The 26,499-nt window shown below is 35.2% G+C and overlaps 1 protein-coding gene across 4 annotated transcripts in view; it reads left to right on the top strand.

The window, feature by feature from the left end:
* The window catches only part of NRDC (nardilysin convertase), an 87,130-nt gene that overhangs the window by 18,286 nt on the left and 42,345 nt on the right, over positions 1 to 26,499 (top strand). For 2 of the 4 annotated variants that reach the window (XM_069479966.1, XM_069479971.1), the window contains 5 exons: positions 1,486 to 1,619; positions 2,528 to 2,597; positions 2,755 to 2,836; positions 3,716 to 3,869; positions 26,131 to 26,204. In XM_069479966.1, the coding sequence (XP_069336067.1) occupies positions 1,486 to 1,619; positions 2,528 to 2,597; positions 2,755 to 2,836; positions 3,716 to 3,869; positions 26,131 to 26,204 (514 nt within the window). The remainder of the gene's footprint in view (positions 1 to 1,485; positions 1,620 to 2,527; positions 2,598 to 2,754; positions 2,837 to 3,715; positions 3,870 to 26,130; positions 26,205 to 26,499) is intronic. The other 2 variants (XM_069479967.1, XM_069479968.1) reach the window with 1 other exon arrangement.

Below are 26,499 nucleotides of genomic sequence, written 5' to 3'. Positions count from 1 at the left end.
AAATAGAACAATAATAGGAAGAAATTATAAAAGTCACAGAATGGAAAGAATACTGACAGTCAGGAAACCTGGGCTCTAAATATGGCTCTGTCCCTGTATTTCTAGATGGTCTTAGGCCTTTTCATTTTCTCATTTTTTTTCTTATTTCTAAAACAAGATTACATAATTTTTGAGGTTCATTTTAGTTCTAACGCTGTTACAACTTCTTAGTTGAATATTTCTTATCTATAAGTTTCTGTATCTTTCTATCTAAAAGTAGCTTTTCCATTTCTTTGAGTTTCTTTAGGTTTTCTATTAACTGATAAGCAATGTAAAACAATTAAAATTGTTTTAATACCCACTTTTAATGTCAAGACGTTATAAAATACTTAGCTTTATACAGCAATTGTGAACACCTTTGATGAACGAAGAAGATTTACTTCAGGCTTTTTGGTACCCCTTTTTATTTTGCTTAGGTGAATCAAATTATAAGAGATTATCTTTTTTAGAAGCAGCAGCATCATAGTCTAGTGATCATTTAAAAAAATGACTTAGGGGTCCAGGCACGGTAGCTCATGCCTATAATCCCAGCACTTTGGGAGGCCGAGGAGGGAGGATCGCTTGAGGCCAGGAGTTTAAGACCAGCCTGGGCAACATAGCCAGACCCCGTCTCTACAAAAAATGAAAAAATTAGCTGGATATGGTGGTGAGCACCTGTAGTCCCAGCAACTTGGGAGTCTGAGGTGGGAAAATTGCTTGAGCCCAGGAATTTGAGGCAGCAGCAAGCTATGATCATGCCACTGCACTCCAGCCTGGGTGGCAGAATGAGACCCTGTCTTAAAACAAAAAAAAACAAAAAAAACCAAAAAAGGCTTACGTGCTACTTTTCTGGGAATTCAGTGTGATATAATCCTTTATAAAATATTGATAGCTAATTTTCTGGATTACACAAGAATGGAACAGAGGAACCTAAGTAGTTGAAGAGGAAATCGACTTGTTTTGATTCAGAAACAATGGATACACTAGAAAGACTACATGATTGTTAACAATGGAAAATGGTTTATATTTATTGAATGAATAAATATCTGGAAAAGGGAAATAAAGTAAATTAGTCTTGGTAAGAGGTGGTTTAAGACTGGTATAGGATTTTGAAGTGCTTTTATGATTTTTATTTTAAAAATGTGAACCCTATTTAAGGTAAATATGAGACTTAATTAATAAAGGAAGTGGGAAGAAAAATTTGATAGTTTTTTGGGGGGAATGTTTAATTAAGTAGTTAACTACTTCTGAGGCAATTTTTTTTATCCCCCTCCATTTTCTTCCTCCCAAAAGAAGTTGTTCTTGATCTGAAAAGTTTGGTATATTAACAAGAAAATTGAAATTTAAGTGTAGCTATATACTGAATTACGATTTGTTGAGGGCTTTCTTAATTCAGTTCTCTAGTATGAATTTCTCAAGTATGAATTTCTTGGGTAGAAAATTCTCAAGTATGAATTTCTTTTCTAGCAATCGCAGAGCCTGTTTTTGCTGTGGTCAAAGCTGACTGATAGACTGTGGTTTAAGTCAACTTATTCAAAAATGTCTTCAGCCCTGCTGGTCGAGACAAGAAATCTTTATGGGGTAGTTGGAGCTGAAAGCAGGTTAGGCATCTATTAAAACATCACAGAACAGGTTAGACTGTGGTTTGAAGAAATAGATATTCCCCTATGTTTAACTGAGTTTATGTGCCTAAGTCTTCAAAATGGGGTTTATAGTATCAAGTGAGGCTGTTTGGTTCTTCTAAAAAACATACTTTCATTTTCTGATACATGGTTAGACTGTACGCCAGGTACATGCTATTTTTTTTAAAGCTCTTTTTCTAATAGGGCAACCATTTATCAAAATAATCTGTTTCACTAAATGTGTTAGCCTTATAAAATTGACAGTTATAAAATTTGGGAAAGTTGATAATTTACCTTCCTATCTGAAAGCATTCAAATTGACTGTTTTTCTCTCCTTTTTTTTTTCTTTTAACTTGTGATGATATAATGGTATGCCCCAACCATTTTAAGTACAGAGTTTGGTGTACCTCCTAGCCACCTGTTTTCTTAAAAACTCTGATTTTCCCAAGGTGTTGGGAGAAAATAAACTGATAAGTAATATATACTATATATCTTCAATAAGATGCGAAGAACTAAAAAGCCTCTTTAAAGTGTAGTTCTATAGTTTTTTTTAATAGCTAAAGATTTCACTTTTTTAACCACTTATTTTTGTTAGATATTTTCTTAAAATGTTATTTTACTTTCTATTTTAATAAAAACAAATTTCTGAGTAACATTGAGAGGTTTCACATTTGGTAACTGAGTTACTGAACATAGAGTCTTTAATTGCTTAGAGATCTTTAGAAATAATCTACTTAGACATGTTTCTTCTGCAGATTTCCAAAATCTAATAATTCAGGGAACAAACTTGGTTCAGAATTCTGAAATGCTGACATGAAATTATATTTGGGTGGGCTGTCCAGTCCCTCTTCCTTTTTTTTCCGGTCTGTTTCTGCTTTTTTCCTTAGGTCTGCACCTGTTCAGCATTTGGCAGGATGGCAAGTGGAGGAGCAGCAGGGTGAAACTGACACAGTTCTGGTGAGTTTCACTTTGCTGCTCCTCCTGATTCTCAGGGAAAGAATTTTGTTACTTTCTATTGGAAAACATCCATCTGCAAGTGAATCCTTAAGATGAGGTGCTAATATTATTCCTCTGGGATTGACTAAACTATTTGTATGTGTTCTACTTACTCCAGTCTGCAGCGGCTCTTTGTGTTGGAGTTGGGAGTTTTGCTGATCCAGATGACCTACCCGGGCTGGCACACTTTTTGGAGCACAGTAAGATCTTGTCAAATATCATTCCAGGGTGTGTTTTTGTCCCCTCTAAATTTGTGTGAGTTGATTTCAAAGATAAGTAATTGGTTTGATAGAATTGTGATATATTTAATAAAAGAAAAAGGCTAAGAAAAAAATCTTTGATTTATGAATGTCATAGGGAGCCACTTTTAATTTTAATCTCCTTCAGTGTGCTTATATTGAGAATTAGTATGAAACCACTTAGAAAACTACTTTAAAATGTAGGTGTTATTTTTATTCAGGTATGGTAAAGCTAATACATCAGAAGATTACTATTTTCCAGGAATTGCTCCTCCCAGGGCAGTCTCTTCCAGGGTTAGCAAGGCCCCAAGATGTCAAAGCATCAGAAATGCAGAAAATAAAAAAGCATGATTGATATAAAAACAAAACAAAATAGAAACTTCAGTTTGTTATGAATGCACTTGAATAAAACCTATGTGGAATATTATATAATTAAAAATATTTAAATCCATATTTGTTTTCCTAAATTACTCATTTTTTATATTCTAGTTTTCTAAGCTATTTGAGGATAAACTTCTCACTTTATGAATTTTTATAGTAGCAGACAATCTGCATATATACTTCTTAAATTTTAGCCTTTTTATAAATCAATTACATATTTTTCTTGTCTTTAAAAATGTAATGTTTGGGTTTTTTAGTATAAAAGTAATACATGAGCATTATAGAAAGTTGCAAAAACAGAAGTATAATGAAGAAAGTAAGTGTTATCCAGACATAACCATTGTTAATGTGTTGGCCTATATTCTTTCAGTTTTGCCATCCATATAACAAAGTTCATCCTTGATATAAAAATATTGTCTATATCTTTATGTTCTGTGGCTTTGTGTTCTTTCCATTTAGTGGTATTCATGGGTAGTTTGAAATATCCAGATGAGAATGGGTTTGATGCCTTCCTGAAGAAACATGGGGGCAGTGATAATGCTTCAACTGATTGTGAACGTACAGTCTTTCAGTTTGATGTCCAGAGAAAATACTTCAAGGAAGCCCTGGATAGGTAATCAACTCAAAGTGGATTTTTATTTTAATTATTTAATAACTCTTTACAAATAGAAATATTGGGCATGTTCTATGGTATTTCTTTTCAAGTAATTTCAAGTAATCTAGTTCTATAGAATTGTCACAATACTTTATTTGAAGAAAAGAGCACACTATTAAATATACGTTGGCCTTCATCCTATAATACGTTGTCTTTGTATTAAAGATTAAATGGGCCGGGCGCGGTGGCTCACGCCTGTAATCCTAGCACTCTGGGAGGCCGAGGCGGGTGGATCGCTCAAGGTCAGGAGTTCGAGACCAGCCTGAGCAAGAGCGAGACCCCGTCTCTACTAAAAATAGAAAAAAATTATATGGACAACTAAAAATATATATATAGAAAAATTAGCCGGGCATAGTGGCGCATGCCTGTAGTCCCAGCTACTCGGGAGGCTGAGGCAGGAGGATCGCTTGAGCCCAGGAGTTTGAGGTTGCTGTGAGCTAGGCTGAAGCCACGGCACTCACTCTAGCCTGGGCAACAAAGTGAGACTCTGTCTCAAAAAAAAAAAAAAAAAAGATTAAATGGAAACTCTTTTTTATTTTAATAGATTAGGGTGTACAACTTGAATTCTGTTACATGTATGTATTGTAACATAATGGTGATGAAGTCTAGGTCTTTGGTGTACCCACACTTGAATAGTGTATATTGTACCCCATAGGTATAAACTGAAACTCTTAAACATCCTTTGAGTTTTGTTAATGATGCATTCTCTATTGACTCATTATTGCAATTAATTTTAATTTAGTAGAAAATATGGAAAAACAAAGAAAAAAAAGGAATAAGATTGCCTCTAATCTTACAATATAGAGATAACCAGAGTTAATGTTTTGGTATATAGGCATCTATCTTTTTTAATGTATATAGATAGAATCATATTGTTAATACCTTTTTATAACCTATAATTCTGAACAAGATATATGCTTTAACTTATAGTTATGTAATTTCTATATAAATTATATAATTTATAAAACATGCATTGAAGTGATTATATATTATTTACATTATATAGAAATACCATAAGGTATTCAACCAGTTACTTTTTATTGGAGAGTTGAGTTGTTTCCAGTACCGTAATGCTGTAATGAATATTCTAATCTCTGTGTACGTCCCCCCCTTTTTTTTTTTTTTAATTTTGGAGACAAAGTCTTGCTGTGTCACCTAGGGAGGAGTGCGGTGGCCCCTGTCATAGCTCACTGTAACCCTGAACTCCTGAGCTCAAGTGATCTCCCCACCTCACCCTCCTGAGTAGCTGGGACTACAGGTGCACACCACCATGTCTGCCTAATTTCTTCATTTTTTTGTAGAGATGGGGTCTGGCAATGTTGGCTCAGGCTAGTCTTGAACTCCTTGGCCTCAAGTGATCCTCCCACTTCAGCCTCCCAAAGTGCTGAGATTACAGGTGTGAGCCACCACACCTGGCTTTTTGTGTACATCCTTAATTATTTTTTTAAGTTCTAAGAAGTGAAATTGCTGAGTATATTTGCATATATATTTTTAAGTCTTTTAAAAAAAGCTTTTGGTACTCATTACAGAATTGTTTTTGAAAACTGCAAAAAGTTTGTGTCAGTGCACTATTAGAAATTTGATATTATAAGGTTGCAGACCAAAGTCTACACTGGAAAAAAGGAGTCACTTTTTATCAAACTCTAGATAAATGTCAGATTAGAATGTAAAATGTAAAAAAAGAAATCTTGAGGTTGTCAGTACGATGTAAGCTCCTTGGGAGCAGAGATTTTTATGTTTGTCTATTGTTTGTTGGCATATCTGCAACATTAAGAATTTGGTAGACACTCAGATATTTGTTGAATGAATTAATGTAGTTCCTTTATAGCAGAAATTACCATAAAATCAAAAGATAATGACCAAAAAATTTTCAAAACATGACAATGGTCTGATTTTCTCAGATAAATAGTCTCTCAAAAGTTTAATTTTGCTGGGTGCAGTGGCTCACACCTTTAATCCCAGCACTTTGGGAGGCCAAGGCAGGAGGATTACTTGAAGCCAGGAGTTTGAGATCAGCCTGGGTGACATAAGGAGACCCCGTCTCTAAAAAAATTAAAAAATTAGCCATGTGCGTTGGCACATGTTTATAATCCCAGCTACTTGGGAGGCTGAGGCAGGAGGATTGCTTGAGCCCGAGAGTTTGAGGTTGCAGTGAGTCTGGGCAACAGAGAACTTGTTTAAAAAAAAAATTAAAAAGTTTAATTTGGCCGGGCGCGGTGGCTCACGCCTGTAATCCTAGCACTCTGGGAGGCCGAGGCGGGTGGATTGCTCAAGGTCAGGAGTTCGAGACCAGCCTGAGCGAGACCCCGTCTCTACTAAAAATAGAAAGACATTATATGGACACCTAAAAATCTATATAGAAAAAATTAGCCGGGCATAGTGGCGCATGCCTGTAGTCCCAGCTACTCGGGAGGCTGAGGCAGTAGAATCGCTTAAGCCCAGGAGTTTGAGGTTGCTGTGAGCTAAGCTGACGCCACGGCACTCACTCTAGCCTGGGCAACAAAGTGAGACTCTGTCTCAACAAAAAAAAAAAAAAAAAAAAAAAAAGTTTAATTTGACCTACAGAAATCTTTTGGGTGTATTCCCATAAATTGAAAGCATATGCCACTATTTTCCATGGAATAAATATTTATGTGTTCCTGAACCCCCAAGTTAACAACTTTTATGCTAAAAGAATGCCAAAATCGTATTAAAATTGACAAAGTTATTTTGGTAATGTTATTTATAATAGGATGCAACACGGCAGATTTTCTTCGTTATTTCTGTAATATGACTGTTAACCTGTGTTCAGTCAACTGTTTCATAGCTATTATTAATTGCTTACTTAGGGACATACTCACAAAATTTATATTTTATATTCATTGTTTTGGTAATCAATGCCAAAATTAATGCCAAAAGCCAAATAGAGGAATAGAGACAAAAGAAATCAATGAAAGCAATGTAAATGATGCCTGAGATTATCTTTCCTATAAACTCAAAAAAGATCAGGAATACGTCAAGGGGAGACCTTACCCATATAACTCTGAAGATGAACACATGTTTGCTCTTACTTCAAAGTTCTCAGCTCCTAAAGTTTATAAAATCCAAATAGGTATTTGTATGTGTGAAGACATCTTAAGTAGAAGACAAGTTGAATTCTTGTGACTTTATATTTGGCTATGTCCAAATATAAAGAAGGAAAAATAAAAATTCATTTCATTGACAGAAAGAATAGGCAAAAGATATATGCTTAGATTCTGACTGTCTCAGAGATGATGAAATTTGGTGTAAAATCGAGTTAAGAAGCATATTTTGTTTCCTTTTAAAGAGATTGTTCTCAACATTTTTGGTGTAAGGACTGCATCAGCAAATAACAGTATCACCTCGCACATTTATTTTCACTTACAAAAAAGAATAAGAAGAATGGAACTGTATTAGTAGGAGAAATTAATGATATAATTTATCAAATTATAAATTTATGCCATAAATGATAGATATGGTGGTATCCATCATACCACCATATGGTAGAGCATTAGATAATGCAAATATTGTAATAAATGCTATAATATTATACTTGTGTGATTAATAAGGAAAAAAGCCTTTTTGTAATGTGCTTTCATATACCATGGATCAAATGCCATTGTTTTTAATAGGTCAGCAAAATCTAATTCTGTCACTCAGGTAACATTGTTTATAAGTATCTTAGATCATTTAAGTAGTTAGGGAAATGATTGAATTTTTACTCTAATAAGTAAGTGAGAATGGAAGCTGTCCTTACCTGGATGGCATTTGCTAATTTCAATAAATTTTGTTTTATTTTATCAGCTCAGGGTAAGGGTGACAAATAGCAAAGCCCAGGATGTCCACAAGGTGGGACATCTAACAGGAGACCCTCCGCATTGTAAGCTGGGATTCCAGAAATCTTGAGGAAATGGGTGACACATCCTGAGAAATTATAGCCTAGGTTCAAAGTGCCTGAGTCTTTTGGAGAGCCTCAAGTCTTGATTGTAGTTTAACACGGTCCAGAACTGGTAGTGTTTCTGGAAGCCTGGTAGAAGCAAACATAAGTCCTCTCAAAAGGAAGAAGCCTTCTTTCTGGGCCTTATATTGTTTTTATAGGTAGATCTTTCAATAAAATGGTCAACATTCAGTCAAAAATAAGCAGGCGCATAAGAAAATATAAAACCACATGAGTGAGAACAGATAACACAAAAAGATTCTGAAACATCTCAAGCACTGGAATAGTTACACAAAAGTTACAAAAATAATTATACTTTCTGTTTTTAAAGAAATAAAGGACAAATTTGAATATGCTTGCAAGGAATAGGAAACTGTCAAATGTGACCTAGGAGATTTGAAAAATGGCAAAGAACATCTAGAACTGACAGATGATAAAAATTGAAAACATAATGGACAGGCGTAAAAAAAGAGTAAACATAGCTGAAAATAGAATTGGCAAACTGGAAGATAGGCCAGAAGAAACTAACCCAAATATAGCATAAAGAGAAAAAAAAAAACCCATAAAAACTACAGAAAAAGGATATGAGGCATAGAAGATGAAGTGGAACTGTCTCATATTTATTTACTTGGAGTTCTAAAACAAAAGGAGAGAAGAATGGAGTAGAGACAATATTTGAAGGTTCAATCACTGGAAGATTTTCAGAACCTGATGTAAGACATTAAATCAGAAGTTAAAGAAGTCTTACAACTTCCAAATGTATACATGAGAAGAAATCCACATGTACAAAAACGTAAAATACAGAAAAATTTCTTCAAAGGAACACTAGTTATACTGATAGATGACTACTCAATAGCAATAATGGAGGGTAAAAGACAGTGGGATATCCTCAGTGTTCTGAAAGAATATAACTACCAACCAACCACAAATTCTACACTAAACAAAAATATCTTTTAAGGATGGTAGTTGGGTAATCTTTATAATTCACCAATTTACCTGTGACACGTTTTTGTGGAAATATATTCATTTTCCTACAGCCATATTGGAAGGGAGATTTTCTCTATTTTTCTGAGATTCTTTTCCCCAGTAACATTTTTAAGGCTAAGCCCTAGAATCCCATTTGTTATCACTCAAAAGAACATATCTGAGAAACTACACTCACCAGAGCAAACAAAACAAAACAAAACAAAACAAAAAACCCCACAAATGTCAAAACTGGTTTGACACTAGAAAAAATAAATAAAAAAATAAAAGTAATGTTTGGCAACAACAACAAAAAGAATGGTAGTAAACCGGGCATGGTGGCTCATGCATGAGATCCCAGATACTCAGGAGGCTGAGGTGGGAGGATCGCTTGTGGTCAGGAGTTCGAGACCAGCGTAGGCAACATAGTGAGACACATGTTTAAAAAAAATTTAAAAATTATCTGGTGTAGTGGCATATGCCTGTAGTCCCAGCTACTTGGGAGGCTGAGGTGGGAGGATTGCTTGAGACCAGGTGTATGAGACTGCAATGAACTATAATTGCACCAGGGTACTTCAGCCTGGGAGACAGTGAGATCTTATCTCTAAAAAAATAATAATAATTTAAAAATTAAAAAAAAGAATGATAGTAAAATAGACTTTCAGACATACAACTGAGGGAGCTTGCCCCCAGCCAACTTACTCACTGAAAGAAATTCTAAAGAATTTATTTTAGGCAGAAAGAAAATGAAGGTCAGAGATGCAAAAAAAGAAGAAGAAAGTAATTTTATATGAGTAGATATAACTGAGCACTGATTATTCAAAACAATAATTGTGAAGTTTAAAAACTAAAGAATTAAAATATACAATAGCATAGTAGTTAGGAGTGATAATAAATGGAGAAACAGGTTTGTAAGGTATTGATTAACAGTATTCATTCATAAGTTAAAGGATACATGTAATAATATTTTTAGGATAACTTCTAAAAGAACAGAATTTGAGCATAAAACTTCCAATCTAGTAAAGGAAAAACATTTGGAATGATTTTTAAACATAATAAATTCGAAGAACAAAAAATGGGAGAAACAAAAACAGAACAAGTAGGGCAAATAGTACAAAGTAGTATGGGGGTAGATACAGACCCAAATGTATTAGAATTTCCATTACATGTAAATGAACTAACTCCAATTAAAAGACAATGTCAGGCTGCATTTTTGAAAACCCAGTCAAACAATTTTCAAGACTTAAGGATACAGAAAGGTTGAAAGTAAAAAAGTCATAAAGTGATATACCATGCAGATACCAACATGAAGCCAATGTAGTTATATTGGTATTAGATAAAATAGACTAAGGTAAAAAATTTTGCTGTTGCTCAAGAAGCTCCCTTCATATTGATAAAACTTAACTAGGAAGACAATTGTTTCCAATATGAGCACATTTAATAACATAACCTCAAAATAAATAAAATGTATAAATATAAGGAGAAATACACAAATAACCAACCACAGTGGGAGATTTAACACTCCTTTCTCAGTAATTGTTAGAACAACCATAAGGAAAATCAGTAAGGACACAGAAACTTGAGACAAGATTACCAGATTTTATTCATATTTTATGGATGTATGTAGAATGCTTACCCAACAACTTCAGACTACAAATTTTATTCAAGTGCAATGGAACATTTAAAAATGTTGCCATATTTTAAGCCACAAATTCAGTTTCAAATTTCAAAGCATGAAAATCATATAAATTATGTCTTTCAATCACAGTGTACAATTTAAGTTTAGCTACAAATCAGTACCTGAAAGACAACTGGAGTATCCCTTATGTTTGGAAATTAAGAAATACACTTCTAAGAAAATCTAGATAAAAGAAGAAAGCATGACTGAAATGGAAATTATTTTAAACTGAATTATAAAAATATTATAAAGCAAAAGTTGTGGCTGGGCACGGTGGCTCACGCCTGTAATCCTAGCACTCTGGGAGGCCGAGGAGGGTGGATCGCTCGAGGTCAGGAGTTCAAGACCAGCCTGAGCGAGAGCGAGACCCCGTCTCTACTAAAAATAGAAAGAAGTTATCTGGCCAACTAAAATATATATAGAAAAAAAATGAGCCGGGCACGGTGGCGCATGCCTGTAGTCCCAGCTACTCGGGAGGCTGAGGCAGTAGGCTCGCTTAAGCCCAGGAGTTTGAGGTTGCTGTGAGCTAGGCTGATGCCACAGCACTCACTCTAGCCAGGGCAACAAAGCGAGACTCTGTCTCAAAAAAAAAAGCAAAAGTTGTGTAGTGCAGCCACAGTAGTCCTTAGAGGAAAATGTATAACCTTTAATGCACATGCTAGAAAAGGAAAAAAGCTGAAAATTAATCAGCTAGTTATCAATCTTAACAAGTCTGAATTAGACCAGCAAAATATGTCAAGAGAAAGTAGAAGGAAATGGTAAAAATCCAAGCAGGAATAAAACAAGAAAACTATTTTATTGCTTTAATGAGATAAAAGAAGCAAACTGACATCAGCAGGAATGGTGAGGTAAGGACCCCTGAAAGCCTCTTTTCCATAAAAGCAATGAGAACATTGCCAGAAATGGTCAAAATTAACTATTTTCAGAACTCTGAAAATTAAACAAAGGTGTGCAACAAACCAAAGAAAAGTGGCTGAATCTTAGTAAAACCACAAACTTTGTGGCATTTTAACTTGCCCTGTTTCTATTTCCCTCCCCTTGGCTCCACATTATTCTTTTTTTATTTTTATTTTTATTTTTTTTTTTGAGACAGAGTCTCGCTTTGTTGCCCGAGCTAGAGTGAGTGCCGTGGCGTCAGCCTAGCTCACAGCAACCTCAAACTCCTGGGCTTAAGCGATCCTACTGCCCCAGCCTCCCGAGTAGCTGGGACTACAGGCATGCGCCACCATGCCCGGCTAATTTTTTTTTTATATATATTTTAGTTGGCCCATATTATTCTTAAAAACTAAGAGTTCCTATAACAACACTAAAAACCAGCAGCTTACCAGCCATTGGAGGGGACAGGATAGGTTTGGAATTCTCTAAAAACAGTATTCTTAGAGAATTGTCATTATTTGAACTGCCTGTCACTTCACTGTGAAGCCCCATTTGCAGGGCATTTCTTTATTTGACCTGATTGAGAGTTCATCCATTGCAAAAATCTTTTTCCCAGGGAGGGGAGTGGGGAGAGGGAGGGATGACATTTACCTGAAATATTTAGTGGCAGTTGTTTAACTTTGTGACTGCCTGAGGCAGTGGATAACAATTAGGGCAAACAAAAGACTAACCACAAAGCTCAAAGGAAAACAACTGGGAAAGGAGATGCCCACTGGGGCTTTGAAATGTCCAAACTTTTCTTGGGAATTTAGAAGGCCATGTACATGCATAGGGATATGTCATGTCCAGAGCTGTTTACCTGGTCAGTAAAGACCTGAAAAGGCCTTAAGCTCTCATCTTCATTGACCTTAAGTCTTTTTGCAAGCAGGATGCAGTGGGTAAGGCAGAGTTGTAAACTGCCTGGCTGAGTGCTAAAGGCATGTCTCAGTATGTACACAGAGCTCTTTGGCAAGGCTGGGAGACTTCATGATTCCAGGCATTTAAGGAAATCTCTGTACAGCCAGTGATTACCCCTAAGCTAACCAAGCAGAGACTTCAGTGGCCACACTTTGCAGAGAATACAGACCTTACAGAATTAGTTTAGGAATAAATAAATAAACAGTACCACCACCAACAAACTTAATAACAACAAACCTTGGGGATAGGAGTAGATCTTGATTTCCAGAGTTGCCACATCATATTATTTAAAATAATGTTTTCAACAGAAAATTATGGGAGATATAAAGAAACAAAGTATGGCCTATACACAGGAAAAAAGCAGTTGATAGACACTGTCCTTGAGACAGCCCAGATGCTCAACTTACTGAACAGTATCTTTAAATAAACTATTTTAAACATGTTTAAAGAACTTAAGAAAATCATGTCTAAAGAACTAAAGGAAAGTATGACAATGATATCTCACCAAATAAAGACTATCAATTAAAAGAGAAAAATTACTAAAAAGAACCAAATGGAAATTCTGGATTTGAAAAGTATAATAACTGAAATGAAAAATTCATCAGAAGGGCTCAACAGCAGATTTGAGCTGGCAGAAGAATGAATCAGCGAATTTTAAGATAAACCAATTGAGATTATCCATTCTGGGGATCAGAAAGGGGGGAAAAAGAAGAAAAATAAACAGCATCAGAGACCTGTGGGATACCATCAAGTGTACTAACATATTCGTGAGAGTCCTAAAAGGAGAGCAAAGAAAGGGGATGAAAGAATTGTTTAATAAATAATGACCAAAATCTTCCTAAATTTGATCAAAGACAAGAATTTATACATTCAAGAAGCCCCACAGATTCCAAGAGGAATAAATAAAAAGACGCCCATTAAGACACATAATGAAAATGTCAGAAGCCAAAGATAGAGACTCTTGAAAGCAACAAAAAAGGAGCAACTCATCACATACATGGCAATGTCAAGGTTAACAGCTGATTTCTCATCAGAAACCATAAAGGAAACAAAGTCATGGAATGACATATTCAAAGAGCTGAAGAAAAAAGTCGCAACCAAGAATTCTATGTCCAGCAAAACTCTCCTTGTGAAAGAAATTAATATATACTCAAGTAAACAAAAACTGAATTTGTCACTAGAAGACCTGCCTTATATGAAATATAGGTGAGTGAAGTGAGTTCTTCAGGCTGAAATGAAGGAACACTTAAATCTACATGAAGAAATCAAGTGCATTGGTAAAGGTAACTACATACATAAATATAAAAGTATAAAGTTTTTGTTTGTAAATGTTTTTTCCACCTAATTTGAAAGACAGCTGCATAAAACAATAGTTATAAGTCTGTATTCATAGGCATATAATGTAATTTGTATGACAGTATGGCCTAGAACAGGAAAAAAAGCATTGATAGAAACTATCCTGAGATAGCCCACATGCTGTGGGTTTGGGGGGAGGAAACAGAAACATGGCAGCAAAGTTTTTTATAAAATACTATTGACATTAATTGGTATTAATTTGAGATAGATTGTTATCAGTTAAGATGTTAATTTAAAAAACTAAAAAAAAATAGTAATAGTAAAAGAAATGACTGGCATTAAAATCATATGTTAGGAAATGTCTATTTAATAAAAAGATTTCAGTAATGGAGGAAGAGTGGGGACAAAAACATAAGAAGTATAGAAAGCAAATAATGAAAGGCAAACATAAATCCTATCGTATCAATAATTATCTTACATGTAAATGGATGAAACACTTAAGTGAAAAGGCAGATGTTGGCAGAATGGATAAAGAAATACATTTCAGACTGGCATGGTGGCTCATGCCTGTAATTCCAGCACACTGGGAGGCTGAGGTGGAAGGATCACTTTAGGCCAGGAGTTTGACCAGTCTGGGCAACATAGTGAGACCGCATCTCTACATAATAAGAAAAATTAGCCACGCATCATGATGCATTCCTGTAGTCCCAGCTACTTGAGAGGCTGAGGCAGGAGGACCCCTTGAGTTCAGGAGTTTGAGGCTGAAGTGAGCTATGGCTACACATGGCACTCCAGCCTGGGCAACAGAATGAGATCCCATGTCTAAAATTAAAAAAAGAAAAAAATACAGTTCAGTGATCTGCTATTTATAAGATACTAACTTTAAATGCAAGTACACAAACAGATTGTCTGTAAAAGGGTAGAAATTATGCCATGTAAATATGTAATCAAAAGGGAGCTGGAGTGGCTATACCTAATATCAGAGAAAATAGATTTTAAGATAAAAATTGTAGCTAGAGACAAAGAAGGGAATTTCATAATAAAAGAGTCATTCCATCAAGAAGATATAATAGTTACAAATATCCATCAAACAAAAGAGGTTCAAAATATATGAAGCAAAAATGGACAGAATTGAAAGGAAAAATCAATAATATTTGGAGGCATCAATACCCCACCTCCAATAAAGGATAGAACAACTAGATAGGTCAACAAAAAATAGAAGGCATGAACAGCATTGTATACCAATAGGCATATATAGAACACTGCACCCCAAATCAGAATACACATTCCTTGTCAAGTTTACCATGGGTCATTCTCCAGCATAGACATATCAGGCCATAAAACACTTGCTAACAAATGTGAAAGAACTGAAATTTATACAGATTATGTTCTCCACAATGGAATGAAATTAGGAATGAATAACAATCAGTATGTAGAATTTATACAACCCTCTCTGAAATAATGCCTTCAAGAAGAAATCACAAGGGAAATTGGAGATGAGTGTGGGGGGGGGGGAACCAAAACACAACATACACAATTGATGGGCTGCATCAAAAGCAGTGCTCATTTTAAAGATTAGCTGGGCATGATGGCATGAGCTTGTAATCCCAGCTACTCAGGAGGATGAGGCAGAAGAATCGCTTGAGCCCAGGAGGTCCAGGCCACAGTGAGCTATTATTGTGCCACTGCACTTCAGCCTAGGTGGAAGGGTGAGACTATCTTTAAAAAAAAAAAAATTAGTCTCACCAATAATGGAATAAACCAATATCATGTGCCTCCCGATACGATATACCAAGAAACACATAACATCATTTCTGTGGTATTCCTGCCAAAAATGTATAAATTGAATTTAAATCACAAGAAAACATCAGTCATACCCAAACTGAGAGACATTCTACTAAAACTGGCCTGTATACTTCAAAAATTATGAAACACAAGGAAAGACAGGAATTGTTCTAGATTAAAGGAGACATAGCGACTAAATGTAACGTGATCTTAGACTGGATCCTGGACTGGGACAAGAGGGGAGAGTAGCTATAAGGACATCATTAGGATAATTGTCAAAAGTTGAATATGGAATTTAAATTAAATATTACCATATCACTGTTAATTTTCCTAATTTTGATTATGGTATCATGATTATATAAAAATATCCTTGTTCTTAAGACATAAACATTGAAATATTTGGAGCAAAAAAAGCAGAGCATAAAATGTTCTAAAATTCACTGTGGTGACGATTGTATATATTTGTAAATATACTAAAAACCAGAGTTATACACTTTAAATGGGTGAACAGTATGGTATGTAAATTATATCTCAATAAAGCTGTTTTTTTAAAAGAAAAAAAAAAAGCAGTGCTCAGAGGGAAATTCATAGTGTAAACACTGATGTTACAAAAGAAGGAAGATGATATGTCAGTAACCTAACCTTCCATCTCAATTAAGAGCTCAAAGAAAAGCAAACCAAACCCAAAGTAAGCAGAAGGAAGTACATAAAAATTAGAATGGAAGTAAATGAAATAGGGAATAAAATAGAGAAAATTAATAAAATCAAAAATTGGTTATTATAAAAGACCAACAAAATTGATAAAGCTTTAGTTAGACTGACCAAGAAAAAAGAAATCTCAAGTTTTTAAAATAAGATGTGAAAGAGGGAGCATTACTTGTGATCTTAGCAAAATAACAAAACTCTAAGAGAATACTGTGAACAATTGTTAAGTCTACAAATTAACCCAGATGATAAGGAAATTTCAAATTTGTTGAAAGATACAGACTACTGAAAGTGACTCAAGAAGACAGCAAATCTGAATAGACCTGTAATTAGTGAAAGATTTTATTAGTAATCAAAAGCTTTGTAAAAGGAGGCATACACCCTCTTGCCTGTGGAGAAAGAGCTAGGGAAGAAGGCTCAGCCTGGTTCCTCAAAGTCAGGGCACTCTGGCCAGCACCAAGCCTCCATGGCCATAAATGGGGCTAGGTGCATGGGTCCCAGTGATCAGGTGACCTCTCAGTGCTTTCATCTCCTATCCTACCTATGTGTGGGAGGGACCCAGGGAGCCCTGGTCTTACATACGCAGCACCCAGTGACCTGCACAGAGCCACTCAGCAGGAAAAAAGTGGAATAATCTGAGAGAAAGAGGTGAGTCTCACCATGGTGGGTGATGAGCACACTGATCTGAAGCTCATACAGCATCTGAAGGCCTCCAAGAGAAGTGTGCTGGGAAATAACTTTTGTCAGTACTTCGTCAATGACCCTCCTTGCACTGTCCTGGACAAGATGATATTCAGGGGCTTCCGTGTGTTAAGCATGATGAGTGGTCCAGATGCTGGTATGGTGTCTGCACAAGGATTACTTTCTCAAGCTGATTTGTGGACAGCGAACCCCTCCCTCCCGCAAACCCCTGTCTCACTGACTGCCTTGCCCCTATCTTAGATCATCACTACACCTGGCCTAGCCCCAGGAGGTAGTGAACGGCCTTCTTTGCAACCCTGCCTTGGTCAGTGGGGGGGAGGGGGAGCAGGGCACCTTGCTTCTGCTCTTCCAGTTGTCCTCCTGCTTCAGGCTCGACCTGGGGGCTTTGGAGTAGGCTGTGTTTTGTGGGCAGGCTGCCCCTGCTGGAGCTGGGCACTCCAGTGGCCCCAGGACCTGGTGGGTGGATCCTATATAGCTAGTCCAAGCCAGTAAAGGGCTGTGATGAGTGGTTGCTCTTCTGCTCTCTTATGCCTGGACTCATGTGGAGCGTTTCCCCGTGGGTCTGCCCACTCCCAGAGAGGGAGCCTCAGGCCTGGAGAGAACCCTCTGAGGCAGAGCCAGCCCCTACACCTGTGTATGGAGTAGAGGTAGACTCTTAAAGTTTATTGCACTTGTGGTTATTGATACTTGTGGTGCTTTCAAAGGAAAAGGGTGTGGGGTAGGAGGGCTGGAGCCAGAGGCCATGTAGGGTACCCCTCTATAAGAAAAAGAAAACAAAGAAAAGTATATGCCCAGATAGATGGCTTCTTTATGAATTCTTGGTGTTTAAATAATTAATATTAGTGCTTCACAAATTCTTTCAAAAAATAGAGAACACACTTCCTAACTCATTTTATATTGAGCAAGTATTACTCTGACACCAAAACCAGACATCACAAGTAAAGAAAACTATAGGCCAATATTCCTTATGAATATAGATGTAAAAATCCACCACAAAAATACTGCCAAACTGAATCCTGTATTATATAAAAAGATTACTTATCATTATCAAGTGAGATTTATCCCAGGAATGCAAGGTTAGTTCACCATATGAAAATCAAACAATATAATGTTATTAATAGAAGAAAGGACAAAAACATAGGTCAATATATCATCTCAATATAAATGGAAAAACATTTGGCAAAATCCAATACCATTTTTCAGCAAAAATACTTAATAGGAATAAAAAGTTAACTTCTTCAACCTGATAAAGGTCATCTATGAATATCCCATAAGTATCATCATACTTAATGGCAAAAGATTGAAAGCTTTCCCCTGAAAATCAGAAAAAAGACAAGGATGTCATTTCTCACCACTTCTATTCAACATTGTAGTGGAAGTTTTAGTCAGGGCAATTAGACAAGAAAAGGAAATAAAAGACATGCAGTATGGAAACAAAGAAGTAAAAATATCTCTCTTTGCAGATGACAATATTTACATTCCCATTATTTACAGATTCCATATTTGCAAATTCTCCTACTCACTAAAAATTTATTTGAAATTCCAAAATCTATACTTGTGGTACTTTCACAGTGATTCATGGACATGTGCAGAGTGGTGAATGAGTTGCCAAGCATACACATTCCCAGCTGAGGTCGAACTCTTTGACACTCTTTGTTTCAGTTCTCATACAGAGGTGACCAGAAGATGAAGATGCTAGGCAGTATAATGTAGTGCAAGAAGCTCTGTCTGGCTCTTGAGTCAGTGGGATGGGGTTTGAATCCCCATCTGGCATTTACTAGTATAGTGGGACAGCCTGAAGCAAGTTATTTAACACATCTGAATCTCTTTTGTAAAATATAGAAAATAGAGTCTACTGTGATAAGATACCTTTAGGATTTAAGATTGTAATCTTGTAATCTGTGTGAGAGATGTATGTGTGTGTGTATGTACATATTTCCCCTAGGATGGATGGTTCAGTATTCTCTAATTCAGTGGTCCTGGCAACTTTAGAGAATGTAACTACCACAAATACAAGGAACTCGCTATATGTAGAGAATCCTACAGAACCCATGAAAGAACTGTCAGACCCAATATAGAGTTCAGCAAGGTTATAAGACTAAGATCAATGTACAAAAGTCAATTAAATCAATTGTAATATTGTGGGTGGTTTTTTTTTTTTTTTTTTAAGATATGGGGGCCTCCCTTATTATACCCAGTTGCCCAGGATGAAGAGCAGTGGCCATTCACAGCCATGATCATAGCGTACTACAGCTTTGAACTCCTAAGCTCAAGCAATCCTTCTTCCTCAGCCTCGGAGTAGGTGGAACTAGAGACATGTACCACTGTGCCTGGCTTTCAATTGTATTTTTATTTATTTATTTTTTTAAGAGATGGAGTCTCACTCTGTTGTTCAGGCTGGAGTGAAATGGCAGGATCATAGTTCACTGCAGCCTTGAACTCCTGGGCTGAAGCAATCCTCTCGCCTCAGCCTCTCTAGTAGCCGGGACTACAGGTGTGCACTACCATGCCTGCCTAAGTTTTTAAAAAAATTTTTTGTAGAGTCAAGATCTTGCTATGTTGCCCAGGCTGTTCTTAAACCCCTGGCCTTAAGTGATCCTCCTGCCTCAGCCTTCAAAAGTGCTGGGATTATAGGTGTGAGCCACCACACCCAGACTCAATTGTATATTTATACACTAGCCTTTTTATAATAGCATTAAAAAGAATAAAATACTTAGTAATTTAACAAAAGAAGTAAAGGATTTATATACAGAAAGCCACAAAAAATTATTGAAGGAAATTAGAGCAGACCTAAATAAACACAAAGATAACCATGTTCGTAGATTGGAGACTTAATATTGTTAAGAAGACAGTACTCCCCAAATTGATCTACAGATTCAACTCACCTGGATGAAAATTCCAGCTCCTTTTTTGAAGAAATTGGTGAACTGATCTTAAAATTCATATGGAAAGCAAGCAACCAAGAATAGTCAAAATTATTTTTAAAAATAACAAAGTTGGAGGACTCATATTTCCCAGTTTCAAAATCTACTCAAAGATACAGTAATCAAGACAATGTGGTACTGGCATAAGTGTAGATATATCACTGGAATAGAATAGAGACTACAGAAATAAAGCATTACCTTTATGGTTAGTTGCAAGGGTGCCAAGAAATTCAACAGGAAAGAATAGTTTCCAACAATTGGTGCTGGGACAACTGGACATACACATGCAAAGGAATAAAATTAGACCCCTTACACTAAATACAAAAGTTAAACTGGGCCATATACTTAAATGTAAGAGCAGAAATTACGGAACTCTTTTAAGACAACATAGGTATAAATCTTTGTGACCTTGGATTTGGCAGTGGTCTTGTAGATATGATGACAAAGAAAAACTAAATTGGACTTCATTAAAATTAAAAATGTTTTGCTTTAAAGGGCCCTATGAAAAAAATTAAAAATCTCACAAAATGGAAGAAAATACTTCCAAATCTCACATCTGATAAGAAACTAGTAGCAAGAATATATATAGAACTATTACAGCTTCACAATAAAAAGACAAATAATGCAACTTAAAAATGAGCAAAGGATTTGAATAGACATTTCTCCAAAGAAGATGCACATGGCCAATAAGTATATGAAAAGATGCTTAACGTCATTAGTCACTAGGGAAATGAAGATCAAACCCACAGTGAGATATTGACAGATATGTGGAGATATTAGAACCCTCATCCACTGCTGGTGGTGAGGATGCTTTGGAAAAGTTTGGCATTTTCTCAGAAAGTGAAACATAAAGTTACCAAATGGCCCAACAATTCTATACCCTAGAGAATTGAAAACGTGTCCACACAAAATCTTGTGCATGAATGCTTATAACAGCATTTTTTTTCATGATAGGGCAACAATAGAAACAACCCAAATGTCCAACTACCGAATAAATAAACAAAATGTGATATATCTATACCATAGAATATTACTTGGCAATAAGGAATGAAGTTCTGATACATGCTACAATATGGATGAACCTTGAAAACATTATGCTAAGGAAAAGAAGCAAGACACAAAAATCCCTATAATATGATTCCATTTATATGGACAGTCCAGAATAGATAAATCCATAGAGACCAAAAGTAGATTAAAGGTCAATGGTTACCCAGGGCTGGGGGAAGGGGAGAATGAAGAAAGAGAGTTAATGAGTACAGAATTTCTTTTAGGGGTAATGAAAATATTCTGATATTAGATGGTGATGCCCTGTGAATGTAGTAAAATCCTCTCAGTCATTCACTTTAAAAGGGAAGTTTTATGGTATGTGAATTATATCTCAATTGAAATAGCAAACATACAGAATTTCAAGAAAGCTAAATGTTGGTTTTTTTGAAAAAAATCATAAACCTTTCATGAGACTAATCAAGGAAAAAAGAGTATGTGCAGTTATCAGGAATAAAAAGGAAAATGTGACTTCTGATCTTGCAGATATTGATAATATATTACAGTATTTGAACAACTTATGCCAATAAATGAAAAAAATATTGATAGATGGAGTACATGTCTTAGAAATATAATTTCTAAAAATGACACAGAAGTAATTTAAAAATTTGAATAGTCTTGTAACCATTAAAGAAATGAATCAGTAATGAAGACTTCTCACAAACTTTTAGGTTTAGAATTCTACAAAAAATTGAATGAAGAAATAATTCCTCATTTTTGAAGCCAGCATGACCTTGATATAACAAAGGGTAACATAAGAAAAAGTACAGGCCAATCTGGGCACGGTAGCTTATGCCTGTGATCACAGCACTCTGGGAGGAAGAGGCGGGAGGATTGCTTGAGGCCAGGAGTTCGAGACCAGCCTGAGCAAGACTGAGACCCCACCTCTACAAAAATAGAAATATAAGCCAGGTGTGTAGCTGAGGCAGGAGGATCACTTGAGCCCAGGAATTTGAGGTTGCAGTGAGCTATGATGATGCCACTGCACTCTAGTCCGGGTAACAGAGTGAGTCCCTGTCTCAAAGAAAAAAGAAAATTATAGGCCAAACAGCAATAAATAAGGACAATGTATCAATATCAAATTGAGTTCATCCTGGAAAAATAAGTTAGGGATAACTAATGTTTAAATCAATTAATGCAGCTCATCACATTGTCAGATTGAAGGAGAAAAGCCATATTATCTCAGAATATGTAGAAATTATCTGATGAAACTTGTATCTATTCCTGAAGATGCTCTTAAAAGAGCATAAAGCAACTTTCTTAATCTGGTCATTGCTATTTTAAAGTAAGCATTATATATAATGATCAAACCTTGAAAGCTTTCAATTTCAGATTAGGAGCAAGACAGAGATGCAGGCTGTGATCCTTTCTCTTCATCATTCTATTAAGGTTTAGCGAGGCAAGAAAAAAAATAAGCAAAATATAAAAGTGTCATAGCAGATTATACAGTTGTGAACACAGAATCCAAAATTTTCTGCAGATATATTATTAACTTTAACAAGAATTTTGTAAGGTAGGTCGATAAAAAATGATAAAATGTTTAATCTGATATATTAGAAATTGAAATAAAGCACAAAACTTTATAGTAACATTAAAAATAATCAGACACCCAGAAATCATTCCAAAAATCATGTAAAATTATATGTGAGGAATATACTAAACCTTATTGTCAGATATTAAAGACTTAAATAAATGGAGAGAATTACTATTTGCGGATTTGAAGCTTCAATTTTAAAATGATGTCAGCTCTCCCCAGTTGATGTACAGATTCATTGATATACCAACTGTAATCTCAGAAGATCTATTTAATTTTAAGTAGACAGTGATTCTGAAGTTCGTAAGGAAATACAACTAGCTAAGAAGCTAAGATACTTTTGAAGTGGAAAGAGAGCAAGATGGCAGGACTTGATTTACTAGCAAGATATTAAGATTTGTAATTATGAGGTTAAACAAAGAGATGAAAAGAATAGAATAGAAAAGAAATCCTGGAAATACACCAGCATGTATGTGGACACTTGAGGGTTTTTTTTTTTTTTTGTGAAACAGAATCTCGCTTTGTTGCCCAAGCTAGAGTGCTGTGAGGTCAGCCTAGCTCACAGCAACCTCAAACTCCTGGGCTCAAGTAATCCTCCTGCTTCAGCCTCCGCAGTAGCTGGGACTACAGATGTGCACCACCATGCCCCTCTAATTTTTTCTATTTTTAGTTGCCTGGCTAATTTTTTCTATTTCTTTTTAGTAGAGACGGTGTCTTGCTCTTGCTCAGGGTGGTCTCGAACTCCTGACCTCAATGTTATTTAAGAACTTGTATATCTAATTACAAATATAATTATATGATTATAATCAATTAAAAAATATAAACTAATAGAAAAAAAGACTTGAACAGGCATTTTACAAAAGAAGAAATTCAAATCATAGCTATTAATATGTGAAATGGTGCTCAACCTTATTAGGAATCAGGGAAATATACGTTAAAACCATTATGAGATTTAACTATCCTACTAAAAGTTGCAGAAAATTTTAGTCTGACTATACCAAATGAAGGTGAGATTGTGGAGGAATGGTGGAATTGGAGTGCTCATGCAGTTATAAATTGTTACAATCATTTTGGAAAAATTTAGTATTATCTAGTGATGTTGAACATATGCATGCATATGTTATTACCTAGTAGTACTTTCCTACTGTGTACACCTAGACAAACTTGTGCATGTGACCTGGTATACATGTATAAGAATCTTTATGTGGTAGCATTGTTTGTAATAGTCTAAACCCAGAACTAGCCCAAATGTCCATGAACAGTAGAATGGATGAATAAATTCATGCAGTGGAATATTATACTAGAGTGCAAATAAATTAACCACAGCCACATGTACTATCATGGATGAATATCACAAATATAGTGTTGGGTTAAATAAATTAGAAATAAAAGAATACATACAGTATATTTCCATTTATATGAAGTTAAAGAACAAAATTATATTGTCTACAACACACATTCTCAAGGGGAGGTGATACTATTTGTTTCCTTTGGTACCAAAAATTGGTTCTTGGGAGGTGAAAAAAAACTTAGATATTATAATGTTTTGTGGCCCTCTAAAGCTTAACCCCTACTTGACAAAATCTTCATCGTTAATTTCTCTTTGTGTTTAATTTTCTTGGGTACCATATGAGCACTGTTTACACTAACATTGGATTTATGGAAGATATACAAAGCCTATGCAAGATTAGTACTATAAAACTATGGTGGATACATGATTGTGATTGAAGGACTTTTAAATATTTTTTAATACTTGATTTTGAAGTCATTGCAAGAGGGGGTGTACACATGCCTATTGGTTGCCATTGGCTACTTTGTAGATATGGTTTATGTTTGATCCATGGCATTTTATAGTGATTTTTGTTTTTAGAATTAAATAAAAATATTTTATGTTTTATTATTTAATTCAACAGAAGTTATTTAACCCATCATTAATTATACCAAATACTGAAAAGAAAAAGATGTCCACAATATCTTAATGAGGTAGTTACAAGTTTACTAAACATTTTAGGTAATTAAGTTTTTCAGTTGTTTTACTTCTGCTGGAAAAAAATCTTAAATGATTTTTTTGCAATTTGAGTGCATTCCTATTATGTATGTATGTAAAGATAATTTGCAAATGTAATTTGATACATCACAATTTATATAAGTAAAAAATTATATTAGAAAGCAACCTTTTCTTGGAAAAAATTATATTAAAAAGCAGATAATTATAAGATTAAGTTAAATACCAAAGACCTTTAAAATTCTAATTTAACTTTTGACTTAAAAATTTTAGATGTTTGTAACCTTGCATTGAATAAAATGAATAACCTTTATATATTCTTTTTATATATAAAGCCTAAAAATCCTACTAGATCTAAGCAAAGAGATAAACAGTAGCATTGTAATTGCCAGGAATTTCAACACCCCACTGACAGAGCTGGACAGATCATTGAAACAGAAAATCAATAAAGAAATTCTGGACTTAAATGGGACTCTAGAACAAATGAACCTAATAGACATTTACTAAACATTCTACTCCAAAACTACTGAATATACATTCTTCTCATTAACACATGGGACATTCTCAAAATGTGTCTCAGCAAATTGAAAAAAATTGAAATCATATTGTATATCTTCTGAGACTATAAAGAAGTAAAACTAGAAATCAATTCCCAGAGAAACACTGAAATCTATACAAAGTAATGAAATTAAACAAAGTGCTGCTGAATGATCCTTGGGTCAGTGATGAAATTAAGATGGAAATAAAAAAATTCCTTGATCTGCACAATAAAGGGGACACAAGCTATCAAAATCTATGGGATACAGCAAAAGCAGTCCTAAGGGGAAATTCATAGCCTTAAATGCCTGCATTAAAAAGACAGAAAGATCATATATTAACAACCTAATGTCACATCTCAAGGAATTAGAAAAGGAAGAGCAAATCAAACCCAAAGCCAGCAGAAGAAAAGAAATATATATATACACATAGATATACATATAGAGTGACTATTCATGGTATTGAAATTTTACAAGGGAGTAAATAGGAGAAAGTTTCTGAAAAGGCTCCTTAGGGTTGATAATGAAGAAAAGAAGGCCAATAAACACTGATCTAGAAATAGGTATATAGATGTTAAAACTATAAAGAAAAGCAGAGAAGTGGTTACCATAACATTGAGGAGAGAATGCTGGGAGCTTCCAGAGTGCTGACTGTTGCCTATTTCTTGACCCAGGTGGACTCCTCAGGTGTTTGCCTTGTAGTTATGCATTAGTCTATATGTTCATGTTTTATGTACTTTTCTATATGATGTTGTTATATTTCACAATGAAAAAATTAGTGTGTAGGCTTTAGTTTGAAATACAGAAATGCAAGATATTATTTAGATTTTCTATATACATGTTTGTAAATTGAATCTCCAACTTAGTAAAATTTTTTAATTAATAAATGCTGGCTGGGTGTGGTGGCTCATGCCTGTAATCCTAGCACTTTGGGAGGCTGAGACAGGGGGATTGCTTGAGGCCAGGAGTTTGAGACTGGCCTGAGCAAGAGCAAGAGCAAGACCCTGTCTCTACGAAATAATAGAAAAATTAGCTGGGTGTGAGGGTGTATGCTTGTAGTCCCGGCTTCTCAGGAAGCTGAGGCAGGAGAATTGCTTGAGCCTGGGAGGCCTGAGGGTGCAGTGAGCTATGATGATGCCATTGCACTCTAGCCTGGGTGACAGAGTGAGACCCTGTCTCATAAAAAAAAAAAAAAAAAATGCTACTACTAATAATAAATGTTGACTCATGAAACTGAACAGAACCACAAATGCCAGTTTTGTTTATTTTTTGTTCAGATGGGCCCAGTTCTTCATCCATCCACTAATGATCAGAGATGCAATTGACCGTGAAGTTGAAGCTGTTGATAGTGGTAAGAAAAATGCTTTATGTCTTGCTATAGTTTTTTCTTTTATCAAATCAGGTATTTAGCACATTTATCCATCCTATCATTACACCATTTTATCTTTATATGTTAAAGGACTAAATTGAAATAGATGTGTTATGTTTATTCCCGAAGTCATTAAATGTCTAATTCAGTATAGATTTGAAATAAATTAAAAAGATGATGAATTTTAGTTTTTTAGCCATTGTTTTTTTGAGTTTTACCTTTGCAGGATAGGAGACTAATTAATTCTTAAAGCAAATACTGGGTGTTAAAACTTTAA

This window comes from Eulemur rufifrons, chromosome 8 (assembly GCF_041146395.1).
Source record: "Eulemur rufifrons isolate Redbay chromosome 8, OSU_ERuf_1, whole genome shotgun sequence".
NCBI lineage: Eukaryota > Metazoa > Chordata > Mammalia > Primates > Lemuridae > Eulemur > Eulemur rufifrons.
The sequence above is the reverse complement of the archived record's forward strand: the minus strand, read 5'-3'. Positions and strand labels throughout refer to the sequence as shown.